This window comes from Podarcis erhardii, assembly GCF_964252035.2.
Source record: "Podarcis erhardii genome assembly, chromosome: 8".
NCBI classification, from domain to species: Eukaryota; Metazoa; Chordata; class Lepidosauria; order Squamata; family Lacertidae; genus Podarcis; species Podarcis erhardii.
This window is the reverse complement of record NC_138499.1, coordinates 16,148,153-16,176,060: the sequence shown is the minus strand read 5'-3', so window position 1 is coordinate 16,176,060 and position 27,908 is coordinate 16,148,153. Positions and strand designations below refer to the sequence as shown.

The window sequence follows — 27,908 nt, the reverse complement described above, 5'->3', positions numbered from 1 at the left end:
ACAATTTTGATAGGTCCTTGGTCTGACCCGGTCCTTAAGGCAACAGCCCACCCTGACTCATGTTTCCCCTAGCAAAAACGATATTCAGCAGTATGCTGCTTTTAACCATGGAGATTCTATTTGATTGCCATGCTAGAAGCCACCTCCCATTGTGTTTTCTAGTACAGCTTTTAGCTAAAACAGCAAACACCCTTTTAAATCAGTGTGGACAGGCTACTGGAAACACAGAGTATTCAGCATCCAGCAACGAGCCATTAGCAATATGTAACAGGGGAGTGTAATGATCAAGATATTGCCAAGATAGTGCAGATTCGACCCCTGTGTATAGGAAAGCTACATATTCCTGCATGGCATGGGGTTGGACTAGATGATCCTTGGGGTCCCTTCCAAAGCTGCAATTTTATGAGATTTAGGGAAGTGCTTACAAACACCCCATTTTCATTTGCTGGAGGGTATGTAGAATACAATCCTATGTACAGTTACCTGGGAATAAGCCTCATTGTACACACCAGGTCCTACTTCCAATTAAACATGCACATGGCTGCAGTCACAGCACAGATAAGGCAAAGCACACCCACTCCCCCATTTTCCAAATCTGAAATATGTATCACGTGCATCCTAACACGGTTGAGGTCCCAACATACCACCATTTTTTTAATCCCTCTTGAAATTTAACACCATGCAACTTTAAATGAAAACCTAACCATTAGAGAACATCTGTTTCATGCAGCACCTGTTTTCCTCAGTCCCCCTTCCTCTCCCCCACCCCGGCCTCCCAAAATTTCCCCTGCTAGTTCAGAAGTCAGCGTGATTAGCTGATAATAGGAAATCTCTTTCCATCAGTAAACACAAACTGGTCCCAATCAAACAAGAATTGCAGTGCCAGAGGGGTAGACAGCACATATCTTTAAATAAACCACCCCTCTTAACTTTTATTTTCTGCTGCAGTCGGTGTATGTATAATTTTTTGTGTGTGTTAAGTGACAGAATGCATTGTTCCATGTAACCACACACACAAAACCCTATATCACCCCAGACCATAATTAAATGTGGTCTCATTCTCTCTCTCTCTCTCTTTCTCTATGTCACACACGCAGAGAGAGAAGTAAATAGGTTACCTATAAGCAAGAATGTCAACAGACTCAGGCTTTTTCACATAACCTTTGCTATAATCCAGAACGGGAGTGGGGGGGGGGGCACACAGGAAAACTACATTTTGGAGCCATTTGCTCCTCCACCCCGAGACATCAAGGAGTTGCAAAACGGGTAAATTAAATCATCATTGTACCTGGAAATGGAAACTCTTCCCCTTCGCCAGATCTCCGGACTCTATTGGCCGTAAATCCAATGCACACGTTCACCCCAACAGCAAAAGTGAAGAAGGATATTACCTGGGAACAAGGCGAGAGAGAGAGAGCTGGAGTTAATAAACCACCCAGGAGCCAATCTGTGTTTTATTTTTTAAAAGACATTTACAAATAAAACAGAATAAACCAGCAGTTTCAACATATTCCCCTTTGCCCACAATTCCTAACTGCTGGAAAAGCAAGCTGACCGAGTCTGAAACTTCAGAATATTAACCATCTCGGACTTCCCTGAGTGCGTTTTCTTTTCGCGCAAGGTTCCCCCCACCAGCACCCTCGAGAGAGAGAGAGAGATCGCTTTACTCCTCCTTAAAGAAAACCCGCTCCTACCTGATGTAACTGGAGACCGTTTTTCTTAGCCATGCTCAAGAGGATTCTTGAAAAGCCTCCACAGTGCGTTCTCTTTTTCTTTAAAACTGAGCGCAGGACTCTGTTTGCTCAGTCTATTAGCTGCAGCTAATCCCACCTGGAGTGGCTGACAGCCTCGATGTGATTTGTCCAGGGGGAGATTTCATCATGTTCCAGGCACAAATCGCAGCTCTCCAGTGCAAGGAGCAGCTGAAGGCATCCTCCTTCTCGATTCCCCACCCCCCCCTCGCTCCCCAAACACACACACACAGTCACACACACACAGTCACACACACACTCTTTCATGTGGCCTCTTCTGGCAACGCACGGATTTCTTATGTTACTGTAGCCAATAAGCCCATATTCATTTTATTCTTCTCACTAATATATAGGTTGAGAGAGAGAGAAACCAAATGTGTGTGTGTGTGTGTCTATCCTGGCCAAACTGCAGAGAGAAAAACCTCTTGCACTACAACTTTAATAATATAATTACAATACAACAAACGTTTTTAAAAGTTTGTCCACAGCATGTCTTCTCAGAGGTAAGCCTTGGAGTAAGCCCCGTTGAAGATATTGTGCATTGGATTTCACTCTCATGCACTTTTTATTCGTAGAATTGGAGAGTCGGAAGGGACCTCATAAAGTCATCTCGTCGAAACCCCTGCAAGGCAGAAATCTCAGCTGAAGCATCCACGACTGGTGGCCATCCGAACTCTGCTTAAAAACCTCCAAGGAAGGAGAGTCTACAATCTCCCGAGTGTAAACGTTTTCTGTATGTTTAGTCGGAATCTCCTTTCTTGTAACACCTACAACTTTCTCATACCCGCCAGCGAATGAACATTTCCCCAATTCTCATATCAAAAGGTCATCGTTGCCTCCCCTGTTACATATTGCTGAAGACTCATTGCTAAATGTCGGCTACTGTCAGGTGTTTACAAAAGCTTATCCACACTTGATTTAAAGCCAAGGGGTGTTTATTCTTTTTGCTAAAAGCCACACTACAAACACATACAGTGGTACCTGGGGTTAAGAACTTAATTCATTCTGGAGGTTTGTTCTTAACCTGAAACTGTTCTTAACCTGACGTACCACTATAAGCTAATGGGGCCCCTCGCTGCCGCCACACGATTTCTGTTCTCATCCTGAAGCAAAGTTCTTAACCAGAGGTACTATTTCTGGGTTAGCGGAGTCTGTAAGTTGAAGCATCTGTAACCCGAGGTACCACTGTACTGTTCTCCACACGAGACATTTCCTACAGCGTGTTATCAAACCTACCTTGGTACCTGCAATACACGAGCAAGGTGTGCACTGCTTGGTGAGGTAATGGTGGACTAGAACCTGGTAGACCTGGTTCAAGCCCCTGCTCGGCCACAAAGCTCTCTCAACTTAACCTCTCGCTGGGTTGTGAGGAGGAGAACCATGTTTGCCACCTTGACCTTCATTAGAGGTCAATCTAACAATTAACAAAGAAAAATGTGTGCTTGTCTCTAGCATCTATCCTAAATTGCTGAAGACCACAATACCTCAAAGACCACCTCTCTCCATATGAACCAACCCAGAACCTGTGATGATCATCTGAGGGTCTTCTTCGTGTGCCCCCTTCATGAGAGGGTGACAACAGGAGAACTAGCCTTTTCTGTTGTGGCTCCCCATTTGTAGATTGCTCTCTCCAGGGAGGCTTGCCTGGCACCTTCATTAATAATAAATAATAATAAATAATAATAATAATTTATTATTTATACTCTGCCCATTTGGCTGGGTTTCCCCAGCCACTCAGTGCGGCTTCCAACAGAACAAAACTTCAAACATTAAAAACTTCCCTAAACAGGGTTGCCTTCAGATGTCTTCTAAAAGCCAGATAGTTGTTTATTTCCTTGACATCTGATGGGAGGGTGTTCCAAAGGGCCGGCGCCACTACCGAGAAGGGCCTCTCTTGCATATATTTAGGTGTCAGGCAGAAACATTCCTCTTCTCTCAGGCTTTTGGCTGATTAATAATAATAATAATAATAATAATAATATTTTTTTATTTATACCCTGCCCTTCCTGGTTCAGGAAACCAGGCTCAGGGTGGCTAACAACAAATTTAAAACACTTAATTGATGCTACAAAAAAAAACAGCATAAACAATCTATGGCCTTTTAAACTGGAGCAGGGCCATTGTTAGTTTTGTTTGTAGTTTGTAGTATGTATTTTTCATGAATCCTACGATCCTCGAATGAAGAGTGGCATATAACTTTAATAGATAAAATAATCAAATCAAATAAATATTTGAAGTACTACACCACTTTAATAATGATGATGATGATGATGATGATGATGTCACCCATCCGATCTTGGGTTGCCCCAGCCTCTCCAGACAGCTCCGAACAAAATATTAAAAACACAGTAAGACATCAACCATTAAAAACTTCCCTGGCAAGCATAGTTTGTTAATGGTGCAGTGAGTTGTTAGGAGAGCTATAGTAAGCAAGTTGGTGTGATATTCCAGCAGATATTCCATAGCTATGTGGCCTGCCTACCAACATGGATCGGAATCGCAATGCCGCACACAACCGTGTATTAAAAGAAATGGATTTTGTGAGAGAGCAACCCATGCTTTCAAAACACTGCTATTCATTCTTAAAGAAAGAAAGAAAACCTGCCTTTGATAAGCAATCCTATGCACAAAGCTGATCATCACTGCGGACACAGTTGCTGCCCAAACTGTCAGTTATGAAATTTATTTGCTCAGGCAAATTTACCAAGGTAGTGGCAGCTTTTTCTTCCCGGCCTGATGAAAACATCTTTCACTAAACTGTTTACCAACAACCACACTTAAGAAGGGACAGACTTGTGATTGTCGAGCCTGCAGGGTGGGGTGGAGGAAAGGCTACTTTCCCAGATTATTTCATAATAATTATCAGGCATAGAGCTTGTGCTAGTGAACCCGGTACAATCGGCTTGTGTGCTTTCAATTGAAGTCAATTGCAGCTTCTGCAATGCATAGGCAGGCACCCAGTCTGGCCCACCGAAGTCAAAGGGAGCTTTGATAATGATTGCAACAAGCCCAGGGCCAAGATCACACCATGCAGCTCCATTAACCGGATGCCTGGTAGCCCACGATATTTCAAAGACTTGCCACTACCTCCAACCCTGAACCGAACACACTCGTGCAACCCTGCAAACTCAAGACGCCTGTGACTTTCAGAGCAGGCACTGGCAGAAGCCATCTGCTGGGTTCTTCCAAATGGCAATTAACAGAAGCTGCTCCTGCTTGACAAGTCATTTCCCCCCCTTCCCCAGGCAGCTCTTAGTGTATACGTATATATTTTATACACACACAAATCCACATTGTGCAGCTGTGCCTTTGCCCTGTGGTTTATGTGGCAGAGCAATTACAATTCAGCAGAGGCCAAGATTTCTCGCTCAAATGATACGTTGCATTCTACAAAGAGATGCCCAGTTTATTCTAAACCATTCGTATTTGCTTATACTGGATGGCACGGCCTAAAAACACATATAGTTAAAGCAGCACAAGGCTTTGCAGAGGCTCAGCAAGGCATAAACCTTTTTCTCACATCGTAGAAGAGCCTCTGTACCCAGGATGAGGAACCTGTGCCCTCAAGGCACTGAGGCTGAAGGGAGTTAGGAACCCAACAGCAATCAGATGATGGAGGGCAACAAGAATCCCAAGCCTGCTTTATATCTCCTTCACACTGTGTATGTCTATGTTTTAGGGCAGAAGGGAGCCATTTTGAAAAATATTCACCCTTGGCATCGAATCACACAGAACAACTGGTGTCAATTGGCTTGCCAGGGAAAGAGACCAGCTATAGGTGGTCCAAGCCGTTTGATATCACACCCTCCAACATTTCTCCGCTGAAAATAGGGGCATCCTGTTTAATAATAATAATCATCATCATCATCATCTTATTATTTATACCCTACCTATCTGATTGGGTTGCCCCAGCCACTCTGGACAGCTTCCAATATGCTCAGTTGTTCAGAGTGTGGTGCCAAGGTTGCGGGTTCGATCCCCGTATGGGACAGCTGCATAGTCCTGCATTGCAGGGGGTTGGACCAGATCCTCAGCGCCCCTTAATTCTAAAATTCTATGATATAAAAACACAACAAAACATTTTTTTGAAAAACCTTCCCTATACAGTGGTGCCTCGGGTTACAGACGCTTCAGGTTACAGACTCCGCTAACTCAGAAATAGTACCTTGGGTTAAGAACTTTGCTTCAGGGTGAGAACAGAAATCGCGCAGCAGCAGGAGGCCCCATTAGCTAAAGTGGTACCTCAGGTTAAGAACAGTTTCAGGTTAAGAATGGATCTCGGGAACGAATTAAGTTCTTAACCCGAGGTACCACTGTACAGGACTGCCTTCAGTCATCTTCCTTGGCTCAGGAGTAGCAGAACTCCACACCCTCCCACATTTCTCTGATGGAAATAGGGTCGTCCTAAGTAAAAGTGAGGCATTCTGGGATCAAACCAGGAACCAGGACGGCTTCTGTAAATTCAGGGCTGTCTCTGGCAAAGCAGGGGCACTTGGAGGGACTGTGATATCAGAAATCCTCCTCCGGTGCTACCACGGTGAATTGACAATTTGTTGCTCCTTTCTATGCAGGGTTGAGCGAACTTCAGGCCTAGGGGCCAAATATGGCCCCCAAGCCTCTCTGTTTGGCCCTTAGGACCCTCCTCAAGTCACATCACTCACTGGCTGGAATGGCTCCATGAATTATGACAATGCCTCTGGCTTGTCTGGGTAGTGGATGGGGGAGAATGTGTGAGTGCATATAGAGATTAGCCTACTACTGTACCTGCATAAAGCTTACACTACGGCTCCGCCCACTTTTGCCTCTGACCCCATCCGTCAGTGAAATGTGGCCCCTAGGAGATTTCCCAGAAATGAATGTGGCCCTCGGGTTCTTCGCCCCTGCTCAGACGGTATTGCAGAATCTCCCAGCTAAGCGAGAGCATCTCAATGCTGGCTTTAGAAAAGACCACCTGTCCGCCTGGCTGTTGTTGCATTTAACAAACTGAAAGTACTCTGGGTATATTCTGAGTTATCCCAACAAGAACGCTGCGAGGTAGATCACTATGACTAGCACAAAGAAAGTGGGAATTTGCTATAAGGTGCATTTGTCGGCAAGAAGAAATTTGAAGCAGGGACAGCTGATAGCTGCTCTCTGCTGGGCTCTTATATGGGAATGCGCTGAAAACAGGGAGACCCATTCTCTCTGGCAAGCTGATCCTAAACGGCACGTTGGCAGAAAATGCTGTTTACTTTCAGATGACCCGTTTGCAGGAGCTCTCATGTTAAACAATGTGGCTCTTGATGTTTCATAGGCAAGAACGGACTCCTAAATAGAAGTGGAGTGGCCTGCTAAGGTCTATCCAATCACAAAAGCTACAATCCCTTGAGGGCAGTCATGTGTTCATTGCAGGAAGGAAAGGACCTCCTTTGGGGGGGGCGTAACTGCCCCAGTTGCTGTTCACCCACCGCAGGACCCATAGCTGCATAAACAGCATACATTTAAAGCACATGCAGAGAGAGAGAGAGCTCGAAGAATCCTGGAAACTGTAGCTTTTCCCTACAGAGCTACAATTCCCCACACCCTTAACAAACTACAGCTCTCAGGGTTCTTGGGGGTAGGATGGACAGTCGGGTTGCAAACGTGATCCGTGCGGAAGGCACGTTCGCAACCCACAGTGCCGCGTCTGCGCACACGGGGGTTGCGATTCGGCACTTCTGCGCATGTGCGACCGCCAAAACCCAGAAGTAACCCATTCCAGTACTTCCGGGTTTTGGCGCATCCGCAACCCGAAAAAACGAACCTGAAGCATCTGTAACCCGAGGTATGACTGTACTTTAAATCCACAGTATGTAGGCAGCCCGTGTCAACACAAATACAGCGCCAAGATTCACTTTGAGCAAGATTATATGCCAGACATGTAAAAGGTGATTCATAAATTGACGAATAAACAACTTCTCATTTTGCTTCCCCCACCTGAGAAAAAGGCAACATTGACCCAGGCCAGGGCGTACTGCTCAAAGGGTGGGCTCCTAGTCCTAGCAATATATAGATGATGGCTTATACCAAGTTGGGCCACTAGCCCATTTATCTCAGTACTGTACTGTCAACTCTGGCCAGCAGCTCATCTCCAGGGTCTCAGATGCCAGGGATTGAATTTAGGACCTTTTAAATGCAAGTGTGTGCTCTTCAGCAATGCTCAGCCCTGACCTAGCCTTCTTAGGTTTTTATAGTGCCTAAAATTTGCTGTGCATCTTCTTCTGCAGCGGCTTTCTTGTTTCTGCTAATTCTAAAGCATAAATTAAGCTGAGAAAAAATCTGCATCCAAAAGCATGGTCTTCTTTCCTCCCTGAAGTAAAACAAAAACGCTCTCACTTATATCCAGCTGTGAAGGTGGCGGTGGAAATGGTTGAGGCTAGTTTTCCAAGGGCTGCTTTTAGATAAGATGCCACAATTTGTGTGATTTAAAGAGCATTTGATACCTCTTTGGACTTGGATAGCAGTTTCAGGATCTATAACTGCACATGGCCTGAAACAGGGGTCAGCAAACTTTTTCAATAGGGGGCCGGTCCACTGTCCCTCAGACGTTGTGGGGGGCCGGACTAAATTGGGGGGGGGTGAATGAATTCCTATGCCCCACAAATAACCCAGAGATGCATTTTAAATAAAAGGACACATTCTACTCATGTAAAAACATGCTGATTCCCAGACCGTCCATGGACTGGATTTAGAAGGTGATTGGGTCGGATCCAGCCCCCAGACCTTCGTTTGCCTACCCATGGCCTGAAACCACAATGGGGAAGGGAACTACCCCTAAATGGTGCATCAACTGCCCTCTTATCTCGCAGTATTATGATTTCAGGATTCAGAAAACCAGATTAGAATCAAAGTGCTGGAAGGTGCATTGTAGGCCATTTCTTTCAATTCCCTGCCTGCTTCCAGAGTCCTGGAGTTAAAGCTTTTCCGAGAGATGGTTGTTCAGCCTCTGCTTGCAAAAAAGACCCCAGCGAGCAACTGAGTCCATTGCTCAACTGCTCTTGCTTAAGGATCCCAACCATATTATCCATTTAATGCAGTATCATACATTTATAAACAATCATGGCTTCCTCCCCAAAGAATCCTAGAAACTGGGGTTTGTTAAGGGTGCTGGGAGTTGTTTGGAGAACCCCACTTCTCCCACAATTTTCAGAATTCAGAATTAAACCACTCTGGAAGGCCTTGCTGAGGTCACATCCATACCATACATTTAGAGTGCATTTATTATACTTTAACAGTCCTGGCTTCCACTGCAAAAATCCTGGTAACTGTGGTGGTGGCAATGAGACTGTCATCCTTCTCCTTAATCTTAGGTCGCATCCACAGCAAATGTTTAAAGAACATGACTTCACCCAAAGTAGTGAACTGTAGTTTGTTATGTGTTCTTGGGTTGTACCTCTATTAGATGTCATCTACAGAGCCTAGGGCTTGCTGATCAGAAGGTTGGCGGTTCGAATCCCCACAACAGGGTGAGCTCCCGTTGCTCAGTCCCAGCTCCTGTCAACCTAGCAGTTTGAAAGCATGTCAAAGTGCAAGTAGATAAATAGGTACCGCTCTGGCAGGAAGGTAAATGGCGCTGCTCTTGTTCGCCAGAAGTGGCTTAGTCATGCTGGCCACATGACCCGGAAGCTGTATGCCGGCTCCCTCGGCCAATAAAGCAAGATGAGCGCCGCAACCCCAGAGTCGTCTGCAACTGGACCTAATGGTCAGAGGTCCCTTTACCTTTATCTTTACAGTTCTCGGGATTCATTAGGGCGAAGCCGTGTGCTTTAATTGTATGGTGTGCAAACATGGCGAGTGAAACAAGCGCAGCAGTTCCGAATGCCTGGTGTGAAAGTACCCTTGCTCTCCTCAAAGGTACGGAATAGCATGATTTGTGCTTTAGAAGGCCCCAGTGAGGCTACAGCTGAAGACATCTCAGCAATACAGAAGGAATTCATTAAACACGAGTCCGACTAGTGCTAATTCTTATGTAAGCAGACTTTTACTGCAGGGGGTTGCATTACTAATGAACTGGCCCTTTACTGGAAGCAGGGAATGATTTCACTTTCCAAATCATTCATAGCAATCCAAAACTTTCTCGTTTGTTGTCATTTCACATAGATGATGAATTGGCCAACATTGTTTAAATGGAAGCTCTTGTTTCATTGAATAATCAGTAAGAATGTATATTTTATTGTGTTTATCTACATCATCTGTGCTCTATAATAAATGTTTCCTGTCATCTGCACTGACCTCCTCCCCCTGCCCACTGGCAACCTCCAGATATTTTGGACAATGGCCATCATACCCAATCATTAGCCATGCTGGCTTGGATGATGGAAGTTTCACTTTAAAACATCTGGATGGCACCAGATTGGAGAACGCTGGTCAAAAAATATATTTGTATATAAGTAACTGTAATGGTTCTAGGGGTTGCTCGTGTGTAAATCAGCGCCACACTTGGCTGAGTTACCTGGGTGAACCCTTTCTGTCCGGACAACCATTCACCCGTGGCTGTCTCAATCGCTGGCAGAATCCGTCAGTGGGCGTTTCTTGAACTTCTTCCAGCAAAGAAGCTCTTTGACGCCTAGTCTCCGCCTACTCTCCCTGCGTGGAAGCCTTCTGCGCAGGGAGGGTGTGGGCAGCGGAGGACCCGTGCTCTCCCCGCTGGTCTCCGGCGAGGAGTCATGGAGCCACCTAGCCGATTCCCCCATCTGCCCCCCTTCTCCACTAGTGTTACGCTGATTTCCTTCCCCAGAAGATGGGCTGCTTCTCTCCCTCCTGGTACGCCCTCCGGAATCCCTCTGGAGCCCTCCCTCTCCCTCTGGCTCCGATGGCTGTTCCCTGACATCCACCTCCTCCCCAGGACCCCCTCCACCCCCAGCGCAATTTTCTGATCCAACCTCGTCTCTTCCCTCGCCCGACGATGCAGGGAATCCCCTGAAGGAGCTGTCACCATCCTCTGAGGATGGAAGTGTAGCTTTGCCCTCACCCCAAAACAGTGCCAGCCCTACCATTCCACAAGATGAAGATTTTTGCTGTGTGCCTTTGAGCCCCTATCAGTGTAACGCTTCTGGTGACGGGACCAACAACTCTTCTTGTATTGAACTTGCTGACCCTGGATTCTCCATACAGTCCTGCTGTAGCTGTTGCGTAACTGTGAACACAAAACTCCCGTTTCCCCTATAATTTCTGCAACATCTGATGAAAGGTTGCACATGTAGCAGCTTCAGAAGCAAAGCCTTGCAAAGTGGGGCACTGCTAGGGAGCTCATTCCTAAAGAGCCCCACAACCGCCAGAAACCTCGCTCAAGGTCATGGGGAAATCTGTAATTTTTGTGCCACTTCTACCGCAATAAGAAACTTGAAGGAGGGGATAAAACTGAAACTTTGTTTTGAAAGAGAGGAGTAAAAGTTACATTAAAAAGTGTGCTAAGAACTAGCATTGGTTTTGGATGCAATAAATGGCCCTTTGTCTAAACATCTCACAAACAGTGTTGCTGCAGATTGCTTGCCACTTCTGCATATTCATCTGCTGATTTTTTTTTCTTTATTGCGAAAAACAAAACATAAGAAAAGCAAATACAGTGGTACCTCGGGTTAAGTACTTAATTCGTTCCGGAGGTCCATACTTAACCTGAAACTGTCCTTAACCTGAAGCACCACTTTAGCTAATGGGGCCTCCTGCTGCTGCCACACCGCTGGAGCACGATTTCTGTTCTCATCCTGAAGCAAAGTTCTTAACCTGAAGCACTATTTCTGGGTTAGCGGAGTCTGTAACCTGAAGCATATGTAACCTGAAGCGTATGTAACCCGAGGTACCACTGTACCTTAAACAAAGATTAATCACACTACAACTGTGACAACCTAAAATTCCTTTCAATTCTTCACATAGTCCTTGTTCTTAAAAGATCTAATGTAAAAGAAATACATACAATCTTGTCTCTCCTCCACCTATGTGTGACTTCCATCTTTCATTTTTATCTTGGTTGTTGTGTTCTCAGCCTTGATTTTCCTTTATGTCTCTTGTATCCATTTCTTCCTTCTCTTAACCCTGCAAGCATTATGTACCCCAGAACAATGTTTTTTCATATACGCTTTTACACGATCCCATTCTTTTATTAATTTTTGATCTAATTGTCCTCATAGCGCTACCGCTAATCTTGCCAAATCTATATATTCACAAAGTTTAATTTGCCACTCTCTTATTGATGGTTTATTTGGTCTATTAAAACAAGTCTCTTCGTAAGGAATGGCCTTGGAACCTGGTGGTCCTTCCTTAGCACAGAATAGGGTTTCCTAAACTTGGATCTTGGACTACAGTTCCCATCATCCCTGACCACCGGTCCTGCTAGCTAGGGATGATGGGAGTTGTAGTCCAACAACAGCTGGAAACCCTGGCATAGACCTTGGTTGGAAAACCTGCAGCCCTCCAAGGTGCTGTTGGACTCCAACTTCCATCAACCCCAGCCCCACCCACCATGGCCAGTGATAGAGGTTGATGGGAGTTGTCATTGAGGCATCTGAAGGGCTTCACATTCCCTAGGCAATCAGACACAGCAATCCCCTATCAAAAACTTCCTTTCTTTCTGGGACAAGCAGACTCTATGGAAGAACCTGAATGACTCTCAGAGGCTTATCTACAAGTGTGCATTGGCTTTATACTATGGCATGATCTGAAGGCATGTGAGGCTACCATGTTGCTGAAGCTAAACACATCTGGACTTGTTCAGTGCTTGGATGTGGAAGATCAACTGAAGCCCCAGATACACAAAATCAGGTTCCATGGTGGGATATAAATAAACACCTGTTATGTTCACCCCTCACCTGTATCTAAGAATCCTAGAATCTCTAACTTGGTAAAGGTGCTAAGAGTGCTATTAAGAAATCCCTAACCTGTCCTCCACATCCAAAATTTAGTTCCCATTAAAGAGGGGCCGACTATTAAACAAAATTTCAAAGGATGGCTGTGTTTCGGTTCATATGTAATTTCAGAAACTAAGAATTGGATAGGTTCATCTTCACAGCACAAACTGAACTGAATTCCCCTGGCCTGTCCCCATAGCTGTCAAGTGTCCCTTATTTGGCGGGACAGTCCCTTATCCCAGCGCCATGTCCCACTGCTGTCCCTTATTGATGAGGCTTCATTTGGCTGCTGGCTGGGCTTTCTGCCTTTGGCTCAGAGGGGCTCAGAAGTTGAACATACCTGTGCCCAGAAAATCCCTTATTTTGGTTGCTGATCCCTTAGTTTCGAGGCTGCTGGTCCCTTATTTTCAAATCTGTAAGTTGACAGCTATGCCCATCCCTAAAGCAGAAGGATTGCTCTTTACAAACATCACAGTCACCATGACTCAGTTTATCTTTGTGTTATATATGTGGGGTTTGTTTTTTCCCCAATTACTGCAAAGCTTAGAAGAGCATGCCTCTTGCTGGTTAGAACAATACTTTTTGTTTTCCCCAAGAAAGAAAAATAACTGAAACATTGTTGGCAAAAACAATAGATAATGTTTCCTTATATGGGTTTTAAAATAATTTGTAACAGAGAATCTACTCAATTGTATTTCATATCCCGAAGAAGAGATGGTGCACACATGGAAGTAACTAAGAGACAAGCTGTGTGGTTTTTATTGTATCCCAGCAAGTCCCCAGAATTTACATCCAAGGACACCAGAGCTTCTTATAACTGCATACTGCCAAGATGAAGAATGGCAGTGTGCCTGCAAATGTTATTCTATTAAATAAAAAGAAACAAAAGTGACACCTTTTCGGTCCTAGTTTAAGAGTTGAGCCATTTGGTCACTGAAACAGTTGATTTTAATGTTGTGTACGAACCATACATTTAAAGAACATTGTCACCTCCAAATAATCATGGGAACTGCAGTTTGCTAATCACAGAGCTACAGTTCTCAATAAACTACAGTTCCCAGTATTCTTTTGGGGGGGTTGGGGAGGTGCTGTAAATGTCCACAGCCCAAGATTTGCTGCCCAGTTAAGCAAATATATATATATATATAAGCATATAAGCAAAACAAAACAAATGGAACTGTTTCTTTACATAATTGACCTGGGATTCTACCATTGGCTGGTTTTGGGAACCAAATGTGTTTGTTTTTAAAGACACACAATAGAGCAGTTGCGCCATATCTCCTATTGTCATAGGAGAAACTGAGAAATTGAAAGAGAAATCTAGAACAGTATGTCAATAGGGTGCAAGAATAATTAAAGAGACTGTACTGTTTTATAGAATCATAGAATTGTAGAGTTGGAAGGGACCCAAACAGTAATTATTATTATTATTATTATAATCTGCCCATCTGGCTGGGTTTCTCCAGCCACTCTGGGTGGCTTCCAACGGAATATTAAACCACAATAACCCATTAAACATTAAAAGCTTCCCTAAACAGGGCTGCCTTCATCTAAAAATCTAGTCTAGTCCACCCCCCTGCAATGCAGGAATCTCAGCTAAAGCATCCATGACAGATGGCCATCCAACCTCTGCTTAAAAACCTCCAAGGAAGGAGAATCCACAACCTTCAAAGAGAGACCATTCCACTGTTGAGCAGCTCTTGCTGTCATAAAGTTCTTCCTGATGTTGGGTAAGAACCTCCTTTCTTCTAACTTGAGGCCATTGCCATGAGCCCTACCCTCCAGAGCAGGAGAAAACAAGCTTGATCCATCTTCCATGTGGCAGCCCTTAAGATATTTGAAGATGGCTCTCCTATCTCCACTCAGTTTCCTCTTTTCCAAGCTAAACATATGCAGCTCCTTCAACCTTTTTTTATTTCACAAATAAAAAAAAAGCAAAGCATTTTAAAAACTTCAGTTTTCCTGGGGATAAAATCCGAAATCTCTCACCCGATTCTGCCCCCACACAGATGGCTGTTTCTTGGCACAACTGAGCCTTCCCCATGCTGGTGTCCTCCAGATGTTTTAGACTACAACTTCCATCAGCCCCAGCCAGCAGAGTTATGGAACGGGTCGGGGAACGCTGGCGTAAACAAACACGTGTCGCTTTCCTCCACATCAGCAGATAGCGTTCCAAGCCCATCTGCACCAGGCATTTAAAGCACCACTTTAACAGTGATGGCTTTCCCCAAAGGACCTTGGGAACTGTGGTTTGCGAAGAGTGCTTAGAGTTCTTAAAGGTAAAGGGACCCCTGACTGTTAGATCCAGTCATGGATGACTCTGGTGTTGCAGCACTCATCTCGCTTTATGGCCAAGGGAGCCGGTGTACGGCTTCCGGGTCATGTGGCCAGCATGACTAAGCCATTTCTGGCAAACCAGAGCAGCACATGGAAATGCCGTTTACCTTCCCGCCACAGCGGTACCTATTTATCTACTTGCACTTTGACGTGTTTTCGAACTGCTAGGTGGGCAGGAGCTGGGACCGAGCAACGGGAGCTCACCCCGTTGCGGGGATTCGAACCGCTGACCTTCTGATCGGCAAGTTTAGACCACAGCGCCACCTGCATCCCATTGCTTAGAGTTCTTAGGAGAGCCCTATTCTCTTCCTTAGGGAGCTCTAGGAATAGTGGTTTCTGTAAGATACAGATACCACACAACACTTAGGGTCCAAAAAAGGTTTCCTATTAGGAGTTTTTACTTAAGCCTTTTTGCAGCATGGGGGTGATTCTGGAGGGGGGAGATGATAGCACCTAGAGATGCTGCAGGCTGGATGGGGAGGCAGCATGGGCTGCATACAACCTGTGGGCTACTGGTTCCCTGCCCCCCCCCCGGCTCTAAACGGTGCCCCCACTAACCACAACCCCCTAACGGAGGTCAGCTCCCACCGGCATGCAATGGAGAGCACAGACCCCTGTGGGGGTTTTTTTTGGTTTTTTTAATAATATTTATTAAAATTTTAAAGGATACAAAAAGAAAAAGTAAAAACACCATATCAAACAAAAACAAAACAATGCATCACAATAAGGAAGAAGAATAAGAAGAGAGAAAAAACCCAAACAGCTAATCTTCCCATAACTTGTCTTTCATTTGCTTGTTTCCTTGACTTCCTCACACCTCCCTTTTTTGCATTCTAGTTCGGTTAACTATTTCAGCAAATCCTTTCCATCTTTTCCAATTTTTGTTCTGTAATTTATCTTAATATAATGTAACTTTACTTTCCCTCCTTTCACCAATTAACAGTCTATTTTTTCCTAAACCCTTATAACATTTCTGCTAAAACCACATAACTTCATTCCAACATCCTTCTAACATTCATTAATTTTACAATGTTTCTGTAGATAGTCTTTAAATTTCTTCCAATCTTCCTCCACCGACTCTTCTCCCTGGTCTCGGATTCTGCCAGTCATTTCCGCCAGTTCCATGTAGTCCATCACCTTCATCTGCCATTCTTCCCGGGTGGGTAGATCTTGTGTCTTCCAGTACTTTGCAGTAAGTATTCTTGCTGCTGTTGTAGCATACATAAATAAAGAAAGTTCTATCCTTCTTTGACACCAGTTGGCTGACCATGCCCAGGAGAAAGGCCTCTGGTTTCTTCAGAAAGGTATATTTAAATCATTTTCATTAAATTCTCTCTTAGAGCATTACATGCCGTAAATGTCATACCTGTGGTACAAAACTGTTCCCAGTCAGCCATCATAATGTTATGTCCAACATCTTGTGCCCATTTAATCATAGCAGATTTCACCGTTTCATCCTGAGTGTTCCATTTCAACAGCAAGTTATACATTCTTGACAAGTTCTTAATTTTAGGATCTAACAGATCTAACAGTTCTGTTTCCAATTTTGATTTTTCCACCTGGAAACCAATTTTCTTGTCCAAATTGTAAGCCTCCATTATTTGATAATAATGAAGCCAGTCTCACACTTTGTTTTTTAGTTTTTCAAAACTCTGCAGTTTTAATCTATCTCCCTCTTGTTCCAAAATTTCCCAATATTTCGGCCATTTGGCCTTCATATTCAGCTTTTTCTGAGCCTTCGCTTCCATTGGTGACAACCGCTTTGGAGTTTTGTTTTCAAGCAAGTCCTTGTATCTTATCCAGACATTAAACAGTGATTTCCTGACAATATGGTTTTTAAATGCTTTATGTGCTTTGACCTTATCATACCACAAATATGCATGCCACCCAAATACGTTATTAAAACCTTCTAAGTCCAGAATGTCAGTGTTTTCAAGAAACAACCATTCTCTCAGCCAACAAAATGCGGCTGATTCATAATAAAGCTTAAGGTCTGGCAGGGCAAATCCACCTCTTTCTTTAGCATCAGTTAATATCTTAAATTTTATTTGAGGCTTCTTGCCCTGCCAGACAAATCTAGAAATATCTCTCTGCCACTTCTTGAAACATTCCATTTTATCCAAAATTTGCAATGTTTGAAACAAAAACAGCATCCTTGGCAATACATTCATTTTTATCACAGCAATTCGGCCTAGCAATGATAACTTCAAATTTGACCATAATTCTAAATCCTTTTTCACTTCCACCCAACATTTTTCATAATTGTCTTTAAATAAATTCACATTCTTAGCAGTCATATTGACCCCTAGGTATTTCACTTTCTTAGCCAGTGTTAAGAGAGCACAGACACTTCTGTTGGTAAGTCCTGGACACTCCTATTTGCACCAAACTCTCACGGCTCGCTCTTCCTTCCAGGATCAAAGGCAGTGGACAAAGCAGAAAGAAAGAAAAACCATCTGGCGGCAACAGCTCGAATATTACTGCTTCTCTTGGATAAACAAGCTTTATCTTCATGATGTCATTACTTCCACCAACATAGACATCAGAGGAGTTTGGGCTGGGACACGCAGGATGGCAAAAGAACCTGGGTGATGTCATCCTCTCTCAATTCCTCATTCAGCCGGTTCGTGATCACATGCACTTGCAGCTGTCAGCCATTGTGCTTCACACAATCCTCATGTTTCTCCTGCCCTGCTCCAGCAACTAGGCAGGCATCCAATGCTAACAGGCCAAAAGATGCCCCACAAAGACAGCATCATGCAACCCACAAGCAAGGCCTATGGCAGAACTAGTTCTGGTGCAGGGCTGCCACGATTTCCTCCTGTGCATTTCAAAAAGGTGCAAGTCAGATGAGGACGTTAGCGGAAACAGGGAGACTTGGCATGAAAGTTCAGTAGTGATGAAGTAGGCTTGCCATACGCCCGGAATTTCCCCAATTCAAACGGCAAAATTAGTGCAAGAACAGAACAGAATGGGGAGGAAGCTGGCGATCCAATTCCTGCATGATGCTGTCAGAAGCCATTCTACGCTTCACTTCCTTTTCAATAAAAGCCACCTCCCTCCTTCCACTGGTTAGCACAGCCTTCCCAGATCACGACACCCTCTAGATCAGCCTTTCTCAGCCTGTGGGTCCCCACATCTTGTTGAACTACAACTCCCATCACCCCTAGCTAGCAAGGCCAGAGCTCAGGGCTGATGGGAATTGTAGTCCAACAACATCTGGGGACCCACAGGTTGAGAACCGCTGCTCTAGATGTTGCAAATTACAATCCCCATCATCCCTAAGCGTTGGCCATGCTGGCTGAGGCTGACGGGAGTTGCAGTTCAACAACATCTAGAAGGCAACAAGCTGGAGAGGCTGGTATAGCAGATATCTTCATGATGCTGCAGCAGGAGGAGGAGAAGTGGGTTCACTACACAACCTAACACCAGCGCAGAACATCTGCATCTTGCCCATAAGAGAGATCGGGAGATTCCTCCTGTTCTATTCCTTTATTGCTCAGATGTTCACATAAATAGAAAGGGGGAGGCAGGCAAAGAACACCTCTCAGCCTACTCCAGATGTCCATTTACACCAGGGGTAAGCAACCTAAGGCCCGTGGGCCACAAGCAGCCCATGGGAGCCGTTTAACTGCACCACGAGCCGCCCTCAAACCGAGCTGCCCACTCGGCAGGTACCCGTGCACTGTGCTAAACCGGTGCAGCGTGGCACGGGGACTCACTTCCACGGTGCCGGAAATCGCGTCTGCGCATGCTCAGACGGCGAAAATCATGTCTGCACAGACACAGACGCCAGAAATCGCAGCCGTGCATGTTCACATGCACTCATGATCCAGCCCACGAAGGGATCTCCTCTGGAGTGCACCAGCCCAGGAGAGGTAAACCTTGCCAACCCCTGATTTACACCCATCCCCCAGCTGCCCTGTGGGAAATATCCCAGTACTGAAAACATCAAGAGAGACCTGCTGGGGCAAGCCAGACACCCAACTAGTCCAGCTTCCTGTTCTCACAGTCAGATGCCCCTGGGCAGAAGCATATCTAGGCTCCCTTGAACCCTCAGCAAGGGCTTTACTGGCTCCTTCAAAGCCAGGAGAGACCATGAACCAGTCTGCTTCTTGATGCCTTTCCTGCTCTGCCATTGCTGCCATCGGGGTCAGATCTGCTCTGCTCCACCTTCCTTTCTTCCTCCACCTCCTTTGGCCCATCTGTCCAAGTGCACAGGCAGATGGGCTCCTAACCCACTCCTAGCTACACCCTGCTTTTGGGAAGTCTGCAAGCAGGACCTGAGTGCAACAGCACTCTCCTTTCTTGTGACTTCCAGCAATTGGTATTCAGAGGCAGGAGGGCAGAGATGCCAAGCCCAGCTGGACTGGCCGCTGGCACACATGGGGTCACCAACTGTTCCGTGGGGAGGATACAAAACCCCTTTTTATATATGTGGAAACTATTTTTTCCCCCCGTGGCTTTAAAGAATGCATTTTGAAGTTACTCAGCCTGCCTTAAAAGGATTGGTATCCTGAAAGGAGAGATATAAATAACTCAGATTAATTCCTCCTTAGTGATGTATGGAAGAGAGAGCTGGACCATAAAGAAGGCTGATCGCCAAAGAATTGATGCTTTTGAATTCTGGTGCTGGAGGAGACTCTTGAGTGTCCCATGGATTGCAAGAAGATCAAACCTCTCCATTCTGAAGGAAATCAGCCCTGAGTGCTCACTGGAAGGACAGATGCCGAAGCTGAGGCTCCAATACTTTGGCCACCTCATGAGAAGAGAAGACTCCCTGGAAAAGACCCTGATTTTGGGAAAGATTGAGGGCACAAGGAGAAGGAGACGACAGAGGACAAGATGGTTGGATAGTGTCTTCGAAGCTACCTGCATGAGTTTGACCAAACTGTGGGAGGCAGTGGAAGACAGGAGTGCCTGGCGTGCTGTGGTCCATGGGGTCACAAAGAGTCGGATACGACTAAACAACAACAACAACTCCTCCTCTTTGAACTCTCCTGCACACCATTCCTCAGGAACACCAGTTTGGGAATTTCAAAACCAGGTCCAAAATTGGCGCATGGACAGCTTTCAGCTCCTTTGCATCTTTTACAACCCCCTCTACTTTTCCTTAAAAAAAAACCATTCCAATTGGCTACAGCACTGTACTGTCTCGACTGTGTGCAGCTTCACAGGCACCTTCTCCTTGGAGACCAACCCTGGAAGTTGAGCCTGGAGCCACCCACACCTACGCCATCTTGGATGCTGTCCTAATGAACCACAGTGCCGCCTAGGGCTACTTCACTACTGGGCTTTATGGCTGAGAACCATTGGATTCTACCTTAAACAAAGTCAGCCCATCAGTCTAGCTCAGGATCAAAGAATCCCAGGAGCTGCCAAGGGTACATGTGCAGCGGCACAACTAGATGTCTTCATTTGCCCCAGCTGCAACAAAACATCTCTCTCCTGTATCGGTCTCGACAGCCACAGCAGGCGCCGTAACCTTCCAACAGTTTGACTTCCCTCCTCCTTCAAGGATCCTGAGATCACATTAAGGGTAGCCAAATTCTGTGCGATTTCCGTAAAACTTAGGGAACAAGCTGTGCTATTGTAATGATTAAGGCCTTAAATGCTAATTTTAGGTTATATGTTCGTGACTAAGTTTTAATTTATATATATATTTAACTGTTGCTATATCTGTATTGTCCATGTTATACCTAATTGCAAATTCAAATGTATCCCTATTGTGTTTTATGACGTCCTTGATATTGTATGTGGGCTGGAACTGGTCTGTGACCGAAATAATAAAATTCATTCCTTCACTCCTCCTTTGTCTACTGAAACAGGATAGCTCAGCTGGTTGGAGCCAAGGCTGCAGGTCTGATCCCCGTATGGAACGCCAGCATATTTTTGCATTGCTGGGGGTTGGACTAGATGATCGCCAGGGTACCTTCCAACTCTAGAATTCGATGGTTCTAGGAAAAAGACGAATGCCAACTGCTTCTCTTTGGCCTACTGTTACTGGATGGTTACAGCTCTCTAGCATGGGAGGCTTTTGGTTCCTTTCAGTCTAGAACACCAAGGCCCCATCTGCCCCAATCTGCCACATCATCCCCCTTTAAGCAGTCATTGGCTTCTCTAAAGATTCCTGGGGTCTGTAGTTTGTCAAGAGTAAAGGCAAAGGTAAAAGGACCCCTGACCATTAGGACCAGTCACGGGCAACTCTGGGGTTGCGGCGCTCATCTCGCTTTCTTGGCCGAGGGAGCCAGCGTACAGCTTCTGGGTCATGTGGCCTGCATGACTATGCTGCTTCTGGCGAACCAGAGCAGTGCATGGAAACGCTGTTCCTGCCTGAGTGGTACCTATTTATCTACTTGCACTTTGACGTGCTTTCGAACTGCTAGGATGTCAGGAGAGTTTGTCAAGAGTGCTGAGATTTATTAGGAGATCCAGATTCCCCTCCCAGAGCTACAATTCCCAGAGTTCTCTGGGAAGAGAATAGTGGTCTCCTAACAACTCACCTTAACAATGAATCTGAATATTAACTGGGGGGAACACAGCTGTTTAAAGTGGCATGGTACTGTTTGAAATGTATAGTACGGATGGTCCTTAGTTACAGGAACCTCTGAAGCTTGCCTTTACACTGAGGAGGTTACCTCAAGGCTACCCAGCTGTGTGACCACTGGTGTTGTGGTCAGCTTTGATGTACAGTATAGGCATTTTTTTGTGACTGCCCCCATAGCTACAAACCTCCACAGAGAGTCCAAGAAATGCAGCTGTGTTGATCCATTGCATAGCCACTCACATCAAAGAACAGCAACACATAGCATAGTACCCAATTTATTAGGATAAGCTGACAGTCCTGGAATAGTATAAAATTTGCTGCGCTGTACAACAGCACAGGATTGTTGGCCAGGTTGTGAGAAGAGAGGGACTTTTTTTCCACTTATGGTGGGAATGTCCCCTGGTTTCATCATTTTGGTCTGATTTCTATCAGGAAATATAATCAAATCAAGTCTCTCCTTTGCTGAACATGTGGGATGATCAAATGCAAGTTTCTCCTTCTAAAGAACTTCCAGCAGGGTGTTGGCTGCAGCCAGAGTTTCCATAGCTCAACAATGGAAAGCACTACAAAATGTACACCTTTCTTTATGGTTCAAAAACTTGTGGGGTTTGGCTAATGCAGAAAAAAGGCCCCCAAACCATAAGCTGCAGGTCTGAAGAGGGATGGAAATCCCAGAATGTTTATATGACTTTATTTCCTGTTTTGCATTCAGATGCACAACGCTCACTATCTGTACCATCTTAGGAAATATGGCTTTCTTGAGTTATTCTTGTGTGTACCTATGGTACTAGATGTCCTGCGCTTCTAATGTAATTTAATTTTCCAGTAATTTAATTTTCCAGTATGGTTTATTTGTATTTGTTGCTATATGTCAATAAATAAACATAGTTGCACTATGTCAACAGATTTTTAATGGTGCAAACCCAAATTTCCTCTATGCACTCCTGCAAAATAGTGACAGTCTGGAGGCAGAATTGTTGTGCTATTTAAGGATGCTTGTAAGTCCCCCTAGTGTTAAAACGACACCTGTGCACTTCACCTGTGCATTCCCCTCCAAGCTCACCTTGGAGACTTAATAGACAGGTAGGTTAAGAAACCTCTCCCCTACTCTCCAGGATACACATTGGTGGAACCAGCCATATGCTCAAGTGCTGTCATGTCACCCAGTTAATATCACCCCCTTTTCACTTTTCGGGGATAAGTTAACCAATGAGCTCATGCATAGCTGTGAGGTGGCTCAGCCTTGCCATTTGGGTGGTATGACCTTTAAAATTCAAAAAATCTGTGGGTTTTGCTTATAAAACAAATATGGTCAAAGGACTAAGTAATTTGCTCACCTGGTGAGGGACTCCCTGGGTAAATGAGTGCAGCTATCCATTTGCAATGAGTAAACTGTGTTATATTATTATCTTGGCTTGGCCAAGTGGAATATATCTTCTTTTGAAGTAAATAGTTGCTTCTTCTTTTTTGCATTTTCACTTTATAACAATTGTCAGCTTCAGATTGTTCCTGTGGCCTTGTCACCTCCCAGTTTACCCCTTTTTTATTATCTCTCATTGGTTTTATTAAAGTTTTCTGCATGTTCCAGTGTTTTGTATTGTAAAGAACTATCCTACCTGTCGTTTTACTTGGTTGCATGGTGCTGAAACAGAACTAACCTTTGTTTGAAGTCTACATTGTTATGTTGTTCTGACATTTTTAGGGGTGTGCTGGGAGGCTTGGCTAATTAGGCGTTAGAAGCACACTTGAACTGGAGAAAGTGGGGAGCCTAACCAGGCCAGAAGCACCCACACAACCACTTGACACCCCCCCCTTTTTTCTTCACACACTGCTACTTCCCTCTGAGTTACTAAGCTGGGTCCATATTTTCTCCTATGCCCATGTGCTTGTAAAGCACTTTCCTCCTTACCCATGTGGCCCCAGCCCCTCTCTCCCTTCCATGCGAGTGGATGTATTTGAACCACAGTGGGACTTGCACTGCTGTCGGAGATGTCTGTAGTTGTTCAACTTTGTGTGCACTGTACCTTTAGAACACATTCAAATCATATTCTGTTCCTCAAAGGACTCTGGCTTCTGTAGTTTACCTGTTGCACAGCTACAGTACCCAGCAACTCTTAAACTACAGTGCCCAGAGTTCTTTGAAGGAAATAAAAAAGGTAAAGGGACCCCTGACCATTAGGTTCAGTCGTGACCGACTCTGGGGTTACAGCTCTCATCTCGCTTTATTGGCCGAGGGAGCCGGCGTACAGCTTCCGGGTCATGTGGCCAGCATGACTAAGCCGCTTGTGGTGAACCAGAGCAGCACACGGAAATGCCGTTTACCTTCCCACTGGAGCAGTACCTATTTATCTACTTGCACTTTGATGTGCTTTCGAACTGCTAGGTTGGCAGGAGCAGGGACCGAGCAACAGGAGCTCACCCCGTTGCGGGGTTTTGAACCGCCCACCTTCTGATCGGCAGGTCCTAGGCTCCGTGGTTTAACCCACAGCGCCACCCGCGTCCCTTGAAGGAAATAAGGTGATTCAAATGCTTTGCAGTTAAAATATGTATAGAGCCCATGCTAGGGTATGTCAGTGGGTGCAACATAGGCTCTTAGCTCAGTGGTAAAGCACCTGCTTTGCATGCAGGTCCCAGGTTCAATCCCCAGTCATCTTCAGGTACGGGAGATCCTGAAGCAAAGTTCTTAACCTGAAGCACTATTTCTGGGTTAGCGGTGTCTGTAACCTGAAGCGTATGTAACCTGAAGCGTATGTAACCCGAGGTACCACTGTATTGACTGGTGCTTCCTAGGCACCCTCAGCAAGTGCCATTGTGATCGGTGGATGGAAACACACAGTTGCCCTTTTCAGCCTACACTGGAAACTGTGGCTATTGCGCTTTCACATAGCTGCTAGAGCAGCTAGCTCAAGCTCTGGTATAATAGCAGTCTTCCGAGCTGAAAGGCTGCATGCCGTTTTGGGAACAAGTCCCACTGAATTCCTAAAAAAATAAACATGCGAAGAATCACTCATACTGTACGATCCCTTTATGAGAGTAATAAATATTTTAAAGACCCAGTTCCACTAAGAACCAAGTTAGACTTGCTGAGACTAATCTACCTAATGTAGAGGTGCCTGTTAATTTTAACGGGTCTACTCTGAATATAATTGCTGTTTTGTGCTCGGGTTTTCCTTCTCTCCCATGCCATGTGGTTATATCTGGTAGCAAAAAGTCATGACAAATTAGGTCACTTATTATTTAGCTGCTGCGGAAAGAAATAATCAGGTAAAGTCCTCACACCCACACCACACCCCAAAAAATCCATCCAGTAAAAAACATACAGCACCCCTAGAGTTGGGAGTTTTTTTAAAAAATTACTCACTGCGGATCAAACTCATGTTTATTGTGAAACACAATCTACTTCTGAGGGTAACTAGGAGTTTCCTGGATATGATTCATAGCTTTTAACCGAAGTGCTGCATTGCATCTTTCGGGACAAGGGCTCCAAGAGAACAACGGAAAAGGCATTATTTAAGAACTGGTCCCTTAGCAAGAAGCAATTTGGAGTTCCCCTTCGTGTAAGGAATTTTCCTATGATGGAAAATAACAAGGGAGTAGTAGACACTATGTCAGCACAACTTACCAGTGAGGTGCCCACCCAGACAGGGGCAGCTCCTGGATGTTGTGCTGCTGGAGGCAAAATGCCTTGCTGCTGCCTCCTGCCCCCTTCTCCATCGCCACAAGCTTGCCCTGCCAAAGCCATGCCACCGCTGCCACTGCCCACAGCAAAGGAGGCGGCGGCAGCAGTGAGCAGCGTGCTCCTCAGGCCCAGATCTGCCCCCTGAAGCAACTGCCTCAACTTGCCTCATGGGTGGGCCGGCGCTACACCCAGTGATGGGCCATGAAAATGGGTGGTTAAGAACTCTGCAGCGACTTCACTGAGATGGAAAAATTGCCATGTTTAAATCAGAGAAAAGTCACAGTTAACCTTTGTTAAAGATTGGAAACCTCTCATAGACTTTTTGCGTGGAAAAAATGGAAATAATGATATCTGGATTTAAGGAGTGGAGATCATGTTTGTTTATAGGAAGTGCCTTTGTTGGCTGTTGCAATGGATTGGATGAAGTCATTTTTATTTTTTTTAAATAGTGGACCGATGAAGAATCAGAAGTTCTTTGTTTTTTTTAAAATCTTATTTTTCTATCTTGATCTTTTAACCTCTTTTCTACACTTTTTAAAAATTTCTTTCTTTTTCTATTTCCCACCACTGGCTTTATCAGCTTCTCAGGTTTTGCTGCTAAATATCTTTTGAAGCTATCCTTGGCCTTCTCCTGTAATGAAAGGAGGGGACACACATCACCACTGCTAATTACTTAAGCAGTGTGTTGGCGAGAAACCCTAATTTAAGGACAGAAGCAAACATTGACAGTTTGATTGCTAGGAAATGCAGGAATCATTATTCTAAAGTTTTTTCACATAGGTACCCATGTAGGGAGAATCTGAGAAGCACAATATTATGGTAGGATTGGGTCTCGTTTTTACAAAGTTAGCCAGCCCAAGATATCATCTCCATAAAAGATCTCATTAGGAAATACATAAAATGATCTGTGAGGTATTTTATCACCATGCTGCTCTAAACAGCAGTTCCTATTTTGTAAGCACCAGGAAACTGCTGTTTGAAGGCATTGTCACTTTGGGAAGGAAGTCCGCACACATTTCTCTGATAAAATAAGCTTAACTACAAGGGATCACAGACCCAGCGCTTGCGCAAATTAAACCCTCCAACATCAGACATAGCAGATATAGGCCGACCACCTTTAAAGCAATTTTACTCCAGAACAATGCCTCCAAATTCTTTGTGCTCTGCAAGAAAGTTGTTTCGAAGCCAGTGATATAAATCTAAAAGTCACAATCAACTCGGAAAAGATTAATTTCTCTCCAATAGTTTGGACTCCGTCCCTAATATGCCTACTTAGGCTTGCGACATTCACTGTATCCAACGTGGAATGCTTTTCTGACTACTGTTCTTAATACTACGCTACAATTAGATGTGGCTTGCCTTAAATTCTCCACATATTCGTGATGCAATAAGCAATCCCCACAATTGCAAATGCTTCCTGCCTTGCCTCTTAGCCTAAAGCCATTTCTGCCTATGCAGAGGTCTGCTTGCAAGCCACCTAACATTTCCTCAAAAGTAAATCCCAAAGTAGGGGTGTAATAAGAGTGCGGCTTCAAAGCAGTAAAACAGGCAATATCCCTCCCCCCCCCCCAGCATCACATATTCATGGTGTAGCAATTAAACGAAGAACAGAACAAGGCAAAAGACATATGTGTGTCTTACCAGTTTGCTTTTCTTATCCATGGGTTGAACAAAAGGCTGCTCAGGCCTATTTTCTCTTTCTGGTGGTCTCCAAAAGCTTTCCCTCTCCTCGTGTGAGATGCGGCCACCCTGAGTCTGGCTTGTGTTGTTTTGTCCAGTGTATCGTTTGCGTTTGAGACTGGTCCGGTGCAGATGAACTCAGGGTGCCAGCTGTCCCCGAAGGACAATGGTTCAATGGGAAGATGTCTTTCAAACAAAGGAGCTGCTTCAAGGATTGATTCACTCGCTCTCCCCAGACCCACACCACACACAACCTTTCCCTGAAATGACTCCGTGGAAAAAAGTGTCATCGCTTCCCACCCCCCACAGAGGCCGGCTTTTGAAAGCATAAGCTGGCTAGGCAAGTTTAATGAGTTTGACCACCACCAGCAACAGCAGCAGGAGCAAAATTCAAGGGAGGGTCTCTTATCCAGAGGTAACAATGCATAGCTAGCCGGATTCCACTGGAATAGTTTCACGGGATGACCTTTGGTAGAATTGCTCAAAGCCCTTTTTTTGTGGTAAAATGTCCTCAACTTATCAACAGCCCAGACTGAAAAATGCAAAGACTGCTTTATAGCAGACCCTCCCTGTAGAGGGAACCAAAAGTACCTGAACAGCACAACCCTACGCGTGTTTACTCAGACCACGCACACACCATACATTTAGAACATCCCCTCCCTGAAAAAAAAACCACACTGGGGAACTGTAGCACGGTGAGGGGGTAAACTGCAGTTCCCTGCATTTTCACAGCAGGCGACCTGGTTTAAACGTAGGGTGTGCACTCTTTAAGTTAAGTTGCACTCTATTCAGTGGTATTTACTACCAGGTAAGGCTTAAGGCTACAACCCTATGCACACAGAAATGTGATGAGGCAGATCTGATAATGCCCCTAGGATTGCAAGCGTTTTATAACAGCCACCTGTCCCTGGGTCTTAGTAGCAGTCGGACCTGCACCTGCAAGAAAATAAGCAGGTGATGCTTTTTTGCTGGTGCAGAGCAACCTACCCCCTTACCACCTGGCTTTCTGCCTGCCCAGCTGTTCTTAAAAGCATAGGAGCTGGACCTGTATA

General features: G+C 45.0%; 1 protein-coding gene across 4 annotated transcripts in view; it reads right to left on the bottom strand.

Annotated features, from left to right (window-relative positions):
- The window catches only part of ENPP2 (ectonucleotide pyrophosphatase/phosphodiesterase 2), an 85,298-nt gene extending 58,205 nt beyond the window's left edge, over positions 1–27,093 (bottom strand). For 2 of the 4 annotated variants that reach the window (XM_081874119.1, XM_081874122.1), the window contains exons 1-2: positions 1,695–1,859; positions 1,289–1,391 (exon numbers count right to left, since the gene is read on the bottom strand). In XM_081874119.1, the coding sequence (XP_081730245.1) occupies positions 1,289–1,391; positions 1,695–1,727 (136 nt within the window). In that variant the 5' untranslated portion in view covers positions 1,728–1,859. Of the gene's footprint in view, positions 1–1,288; positions 1,392–1,694; positions 1,860–26,817 lie in introns of those variants that run through there. The other 2 variants (XM_081874120.1, XM_081874121.1) reach the window with 2 other exon arrangements.
- Positions 27,094–27,908: the final 815 nt, after the last annotated feature.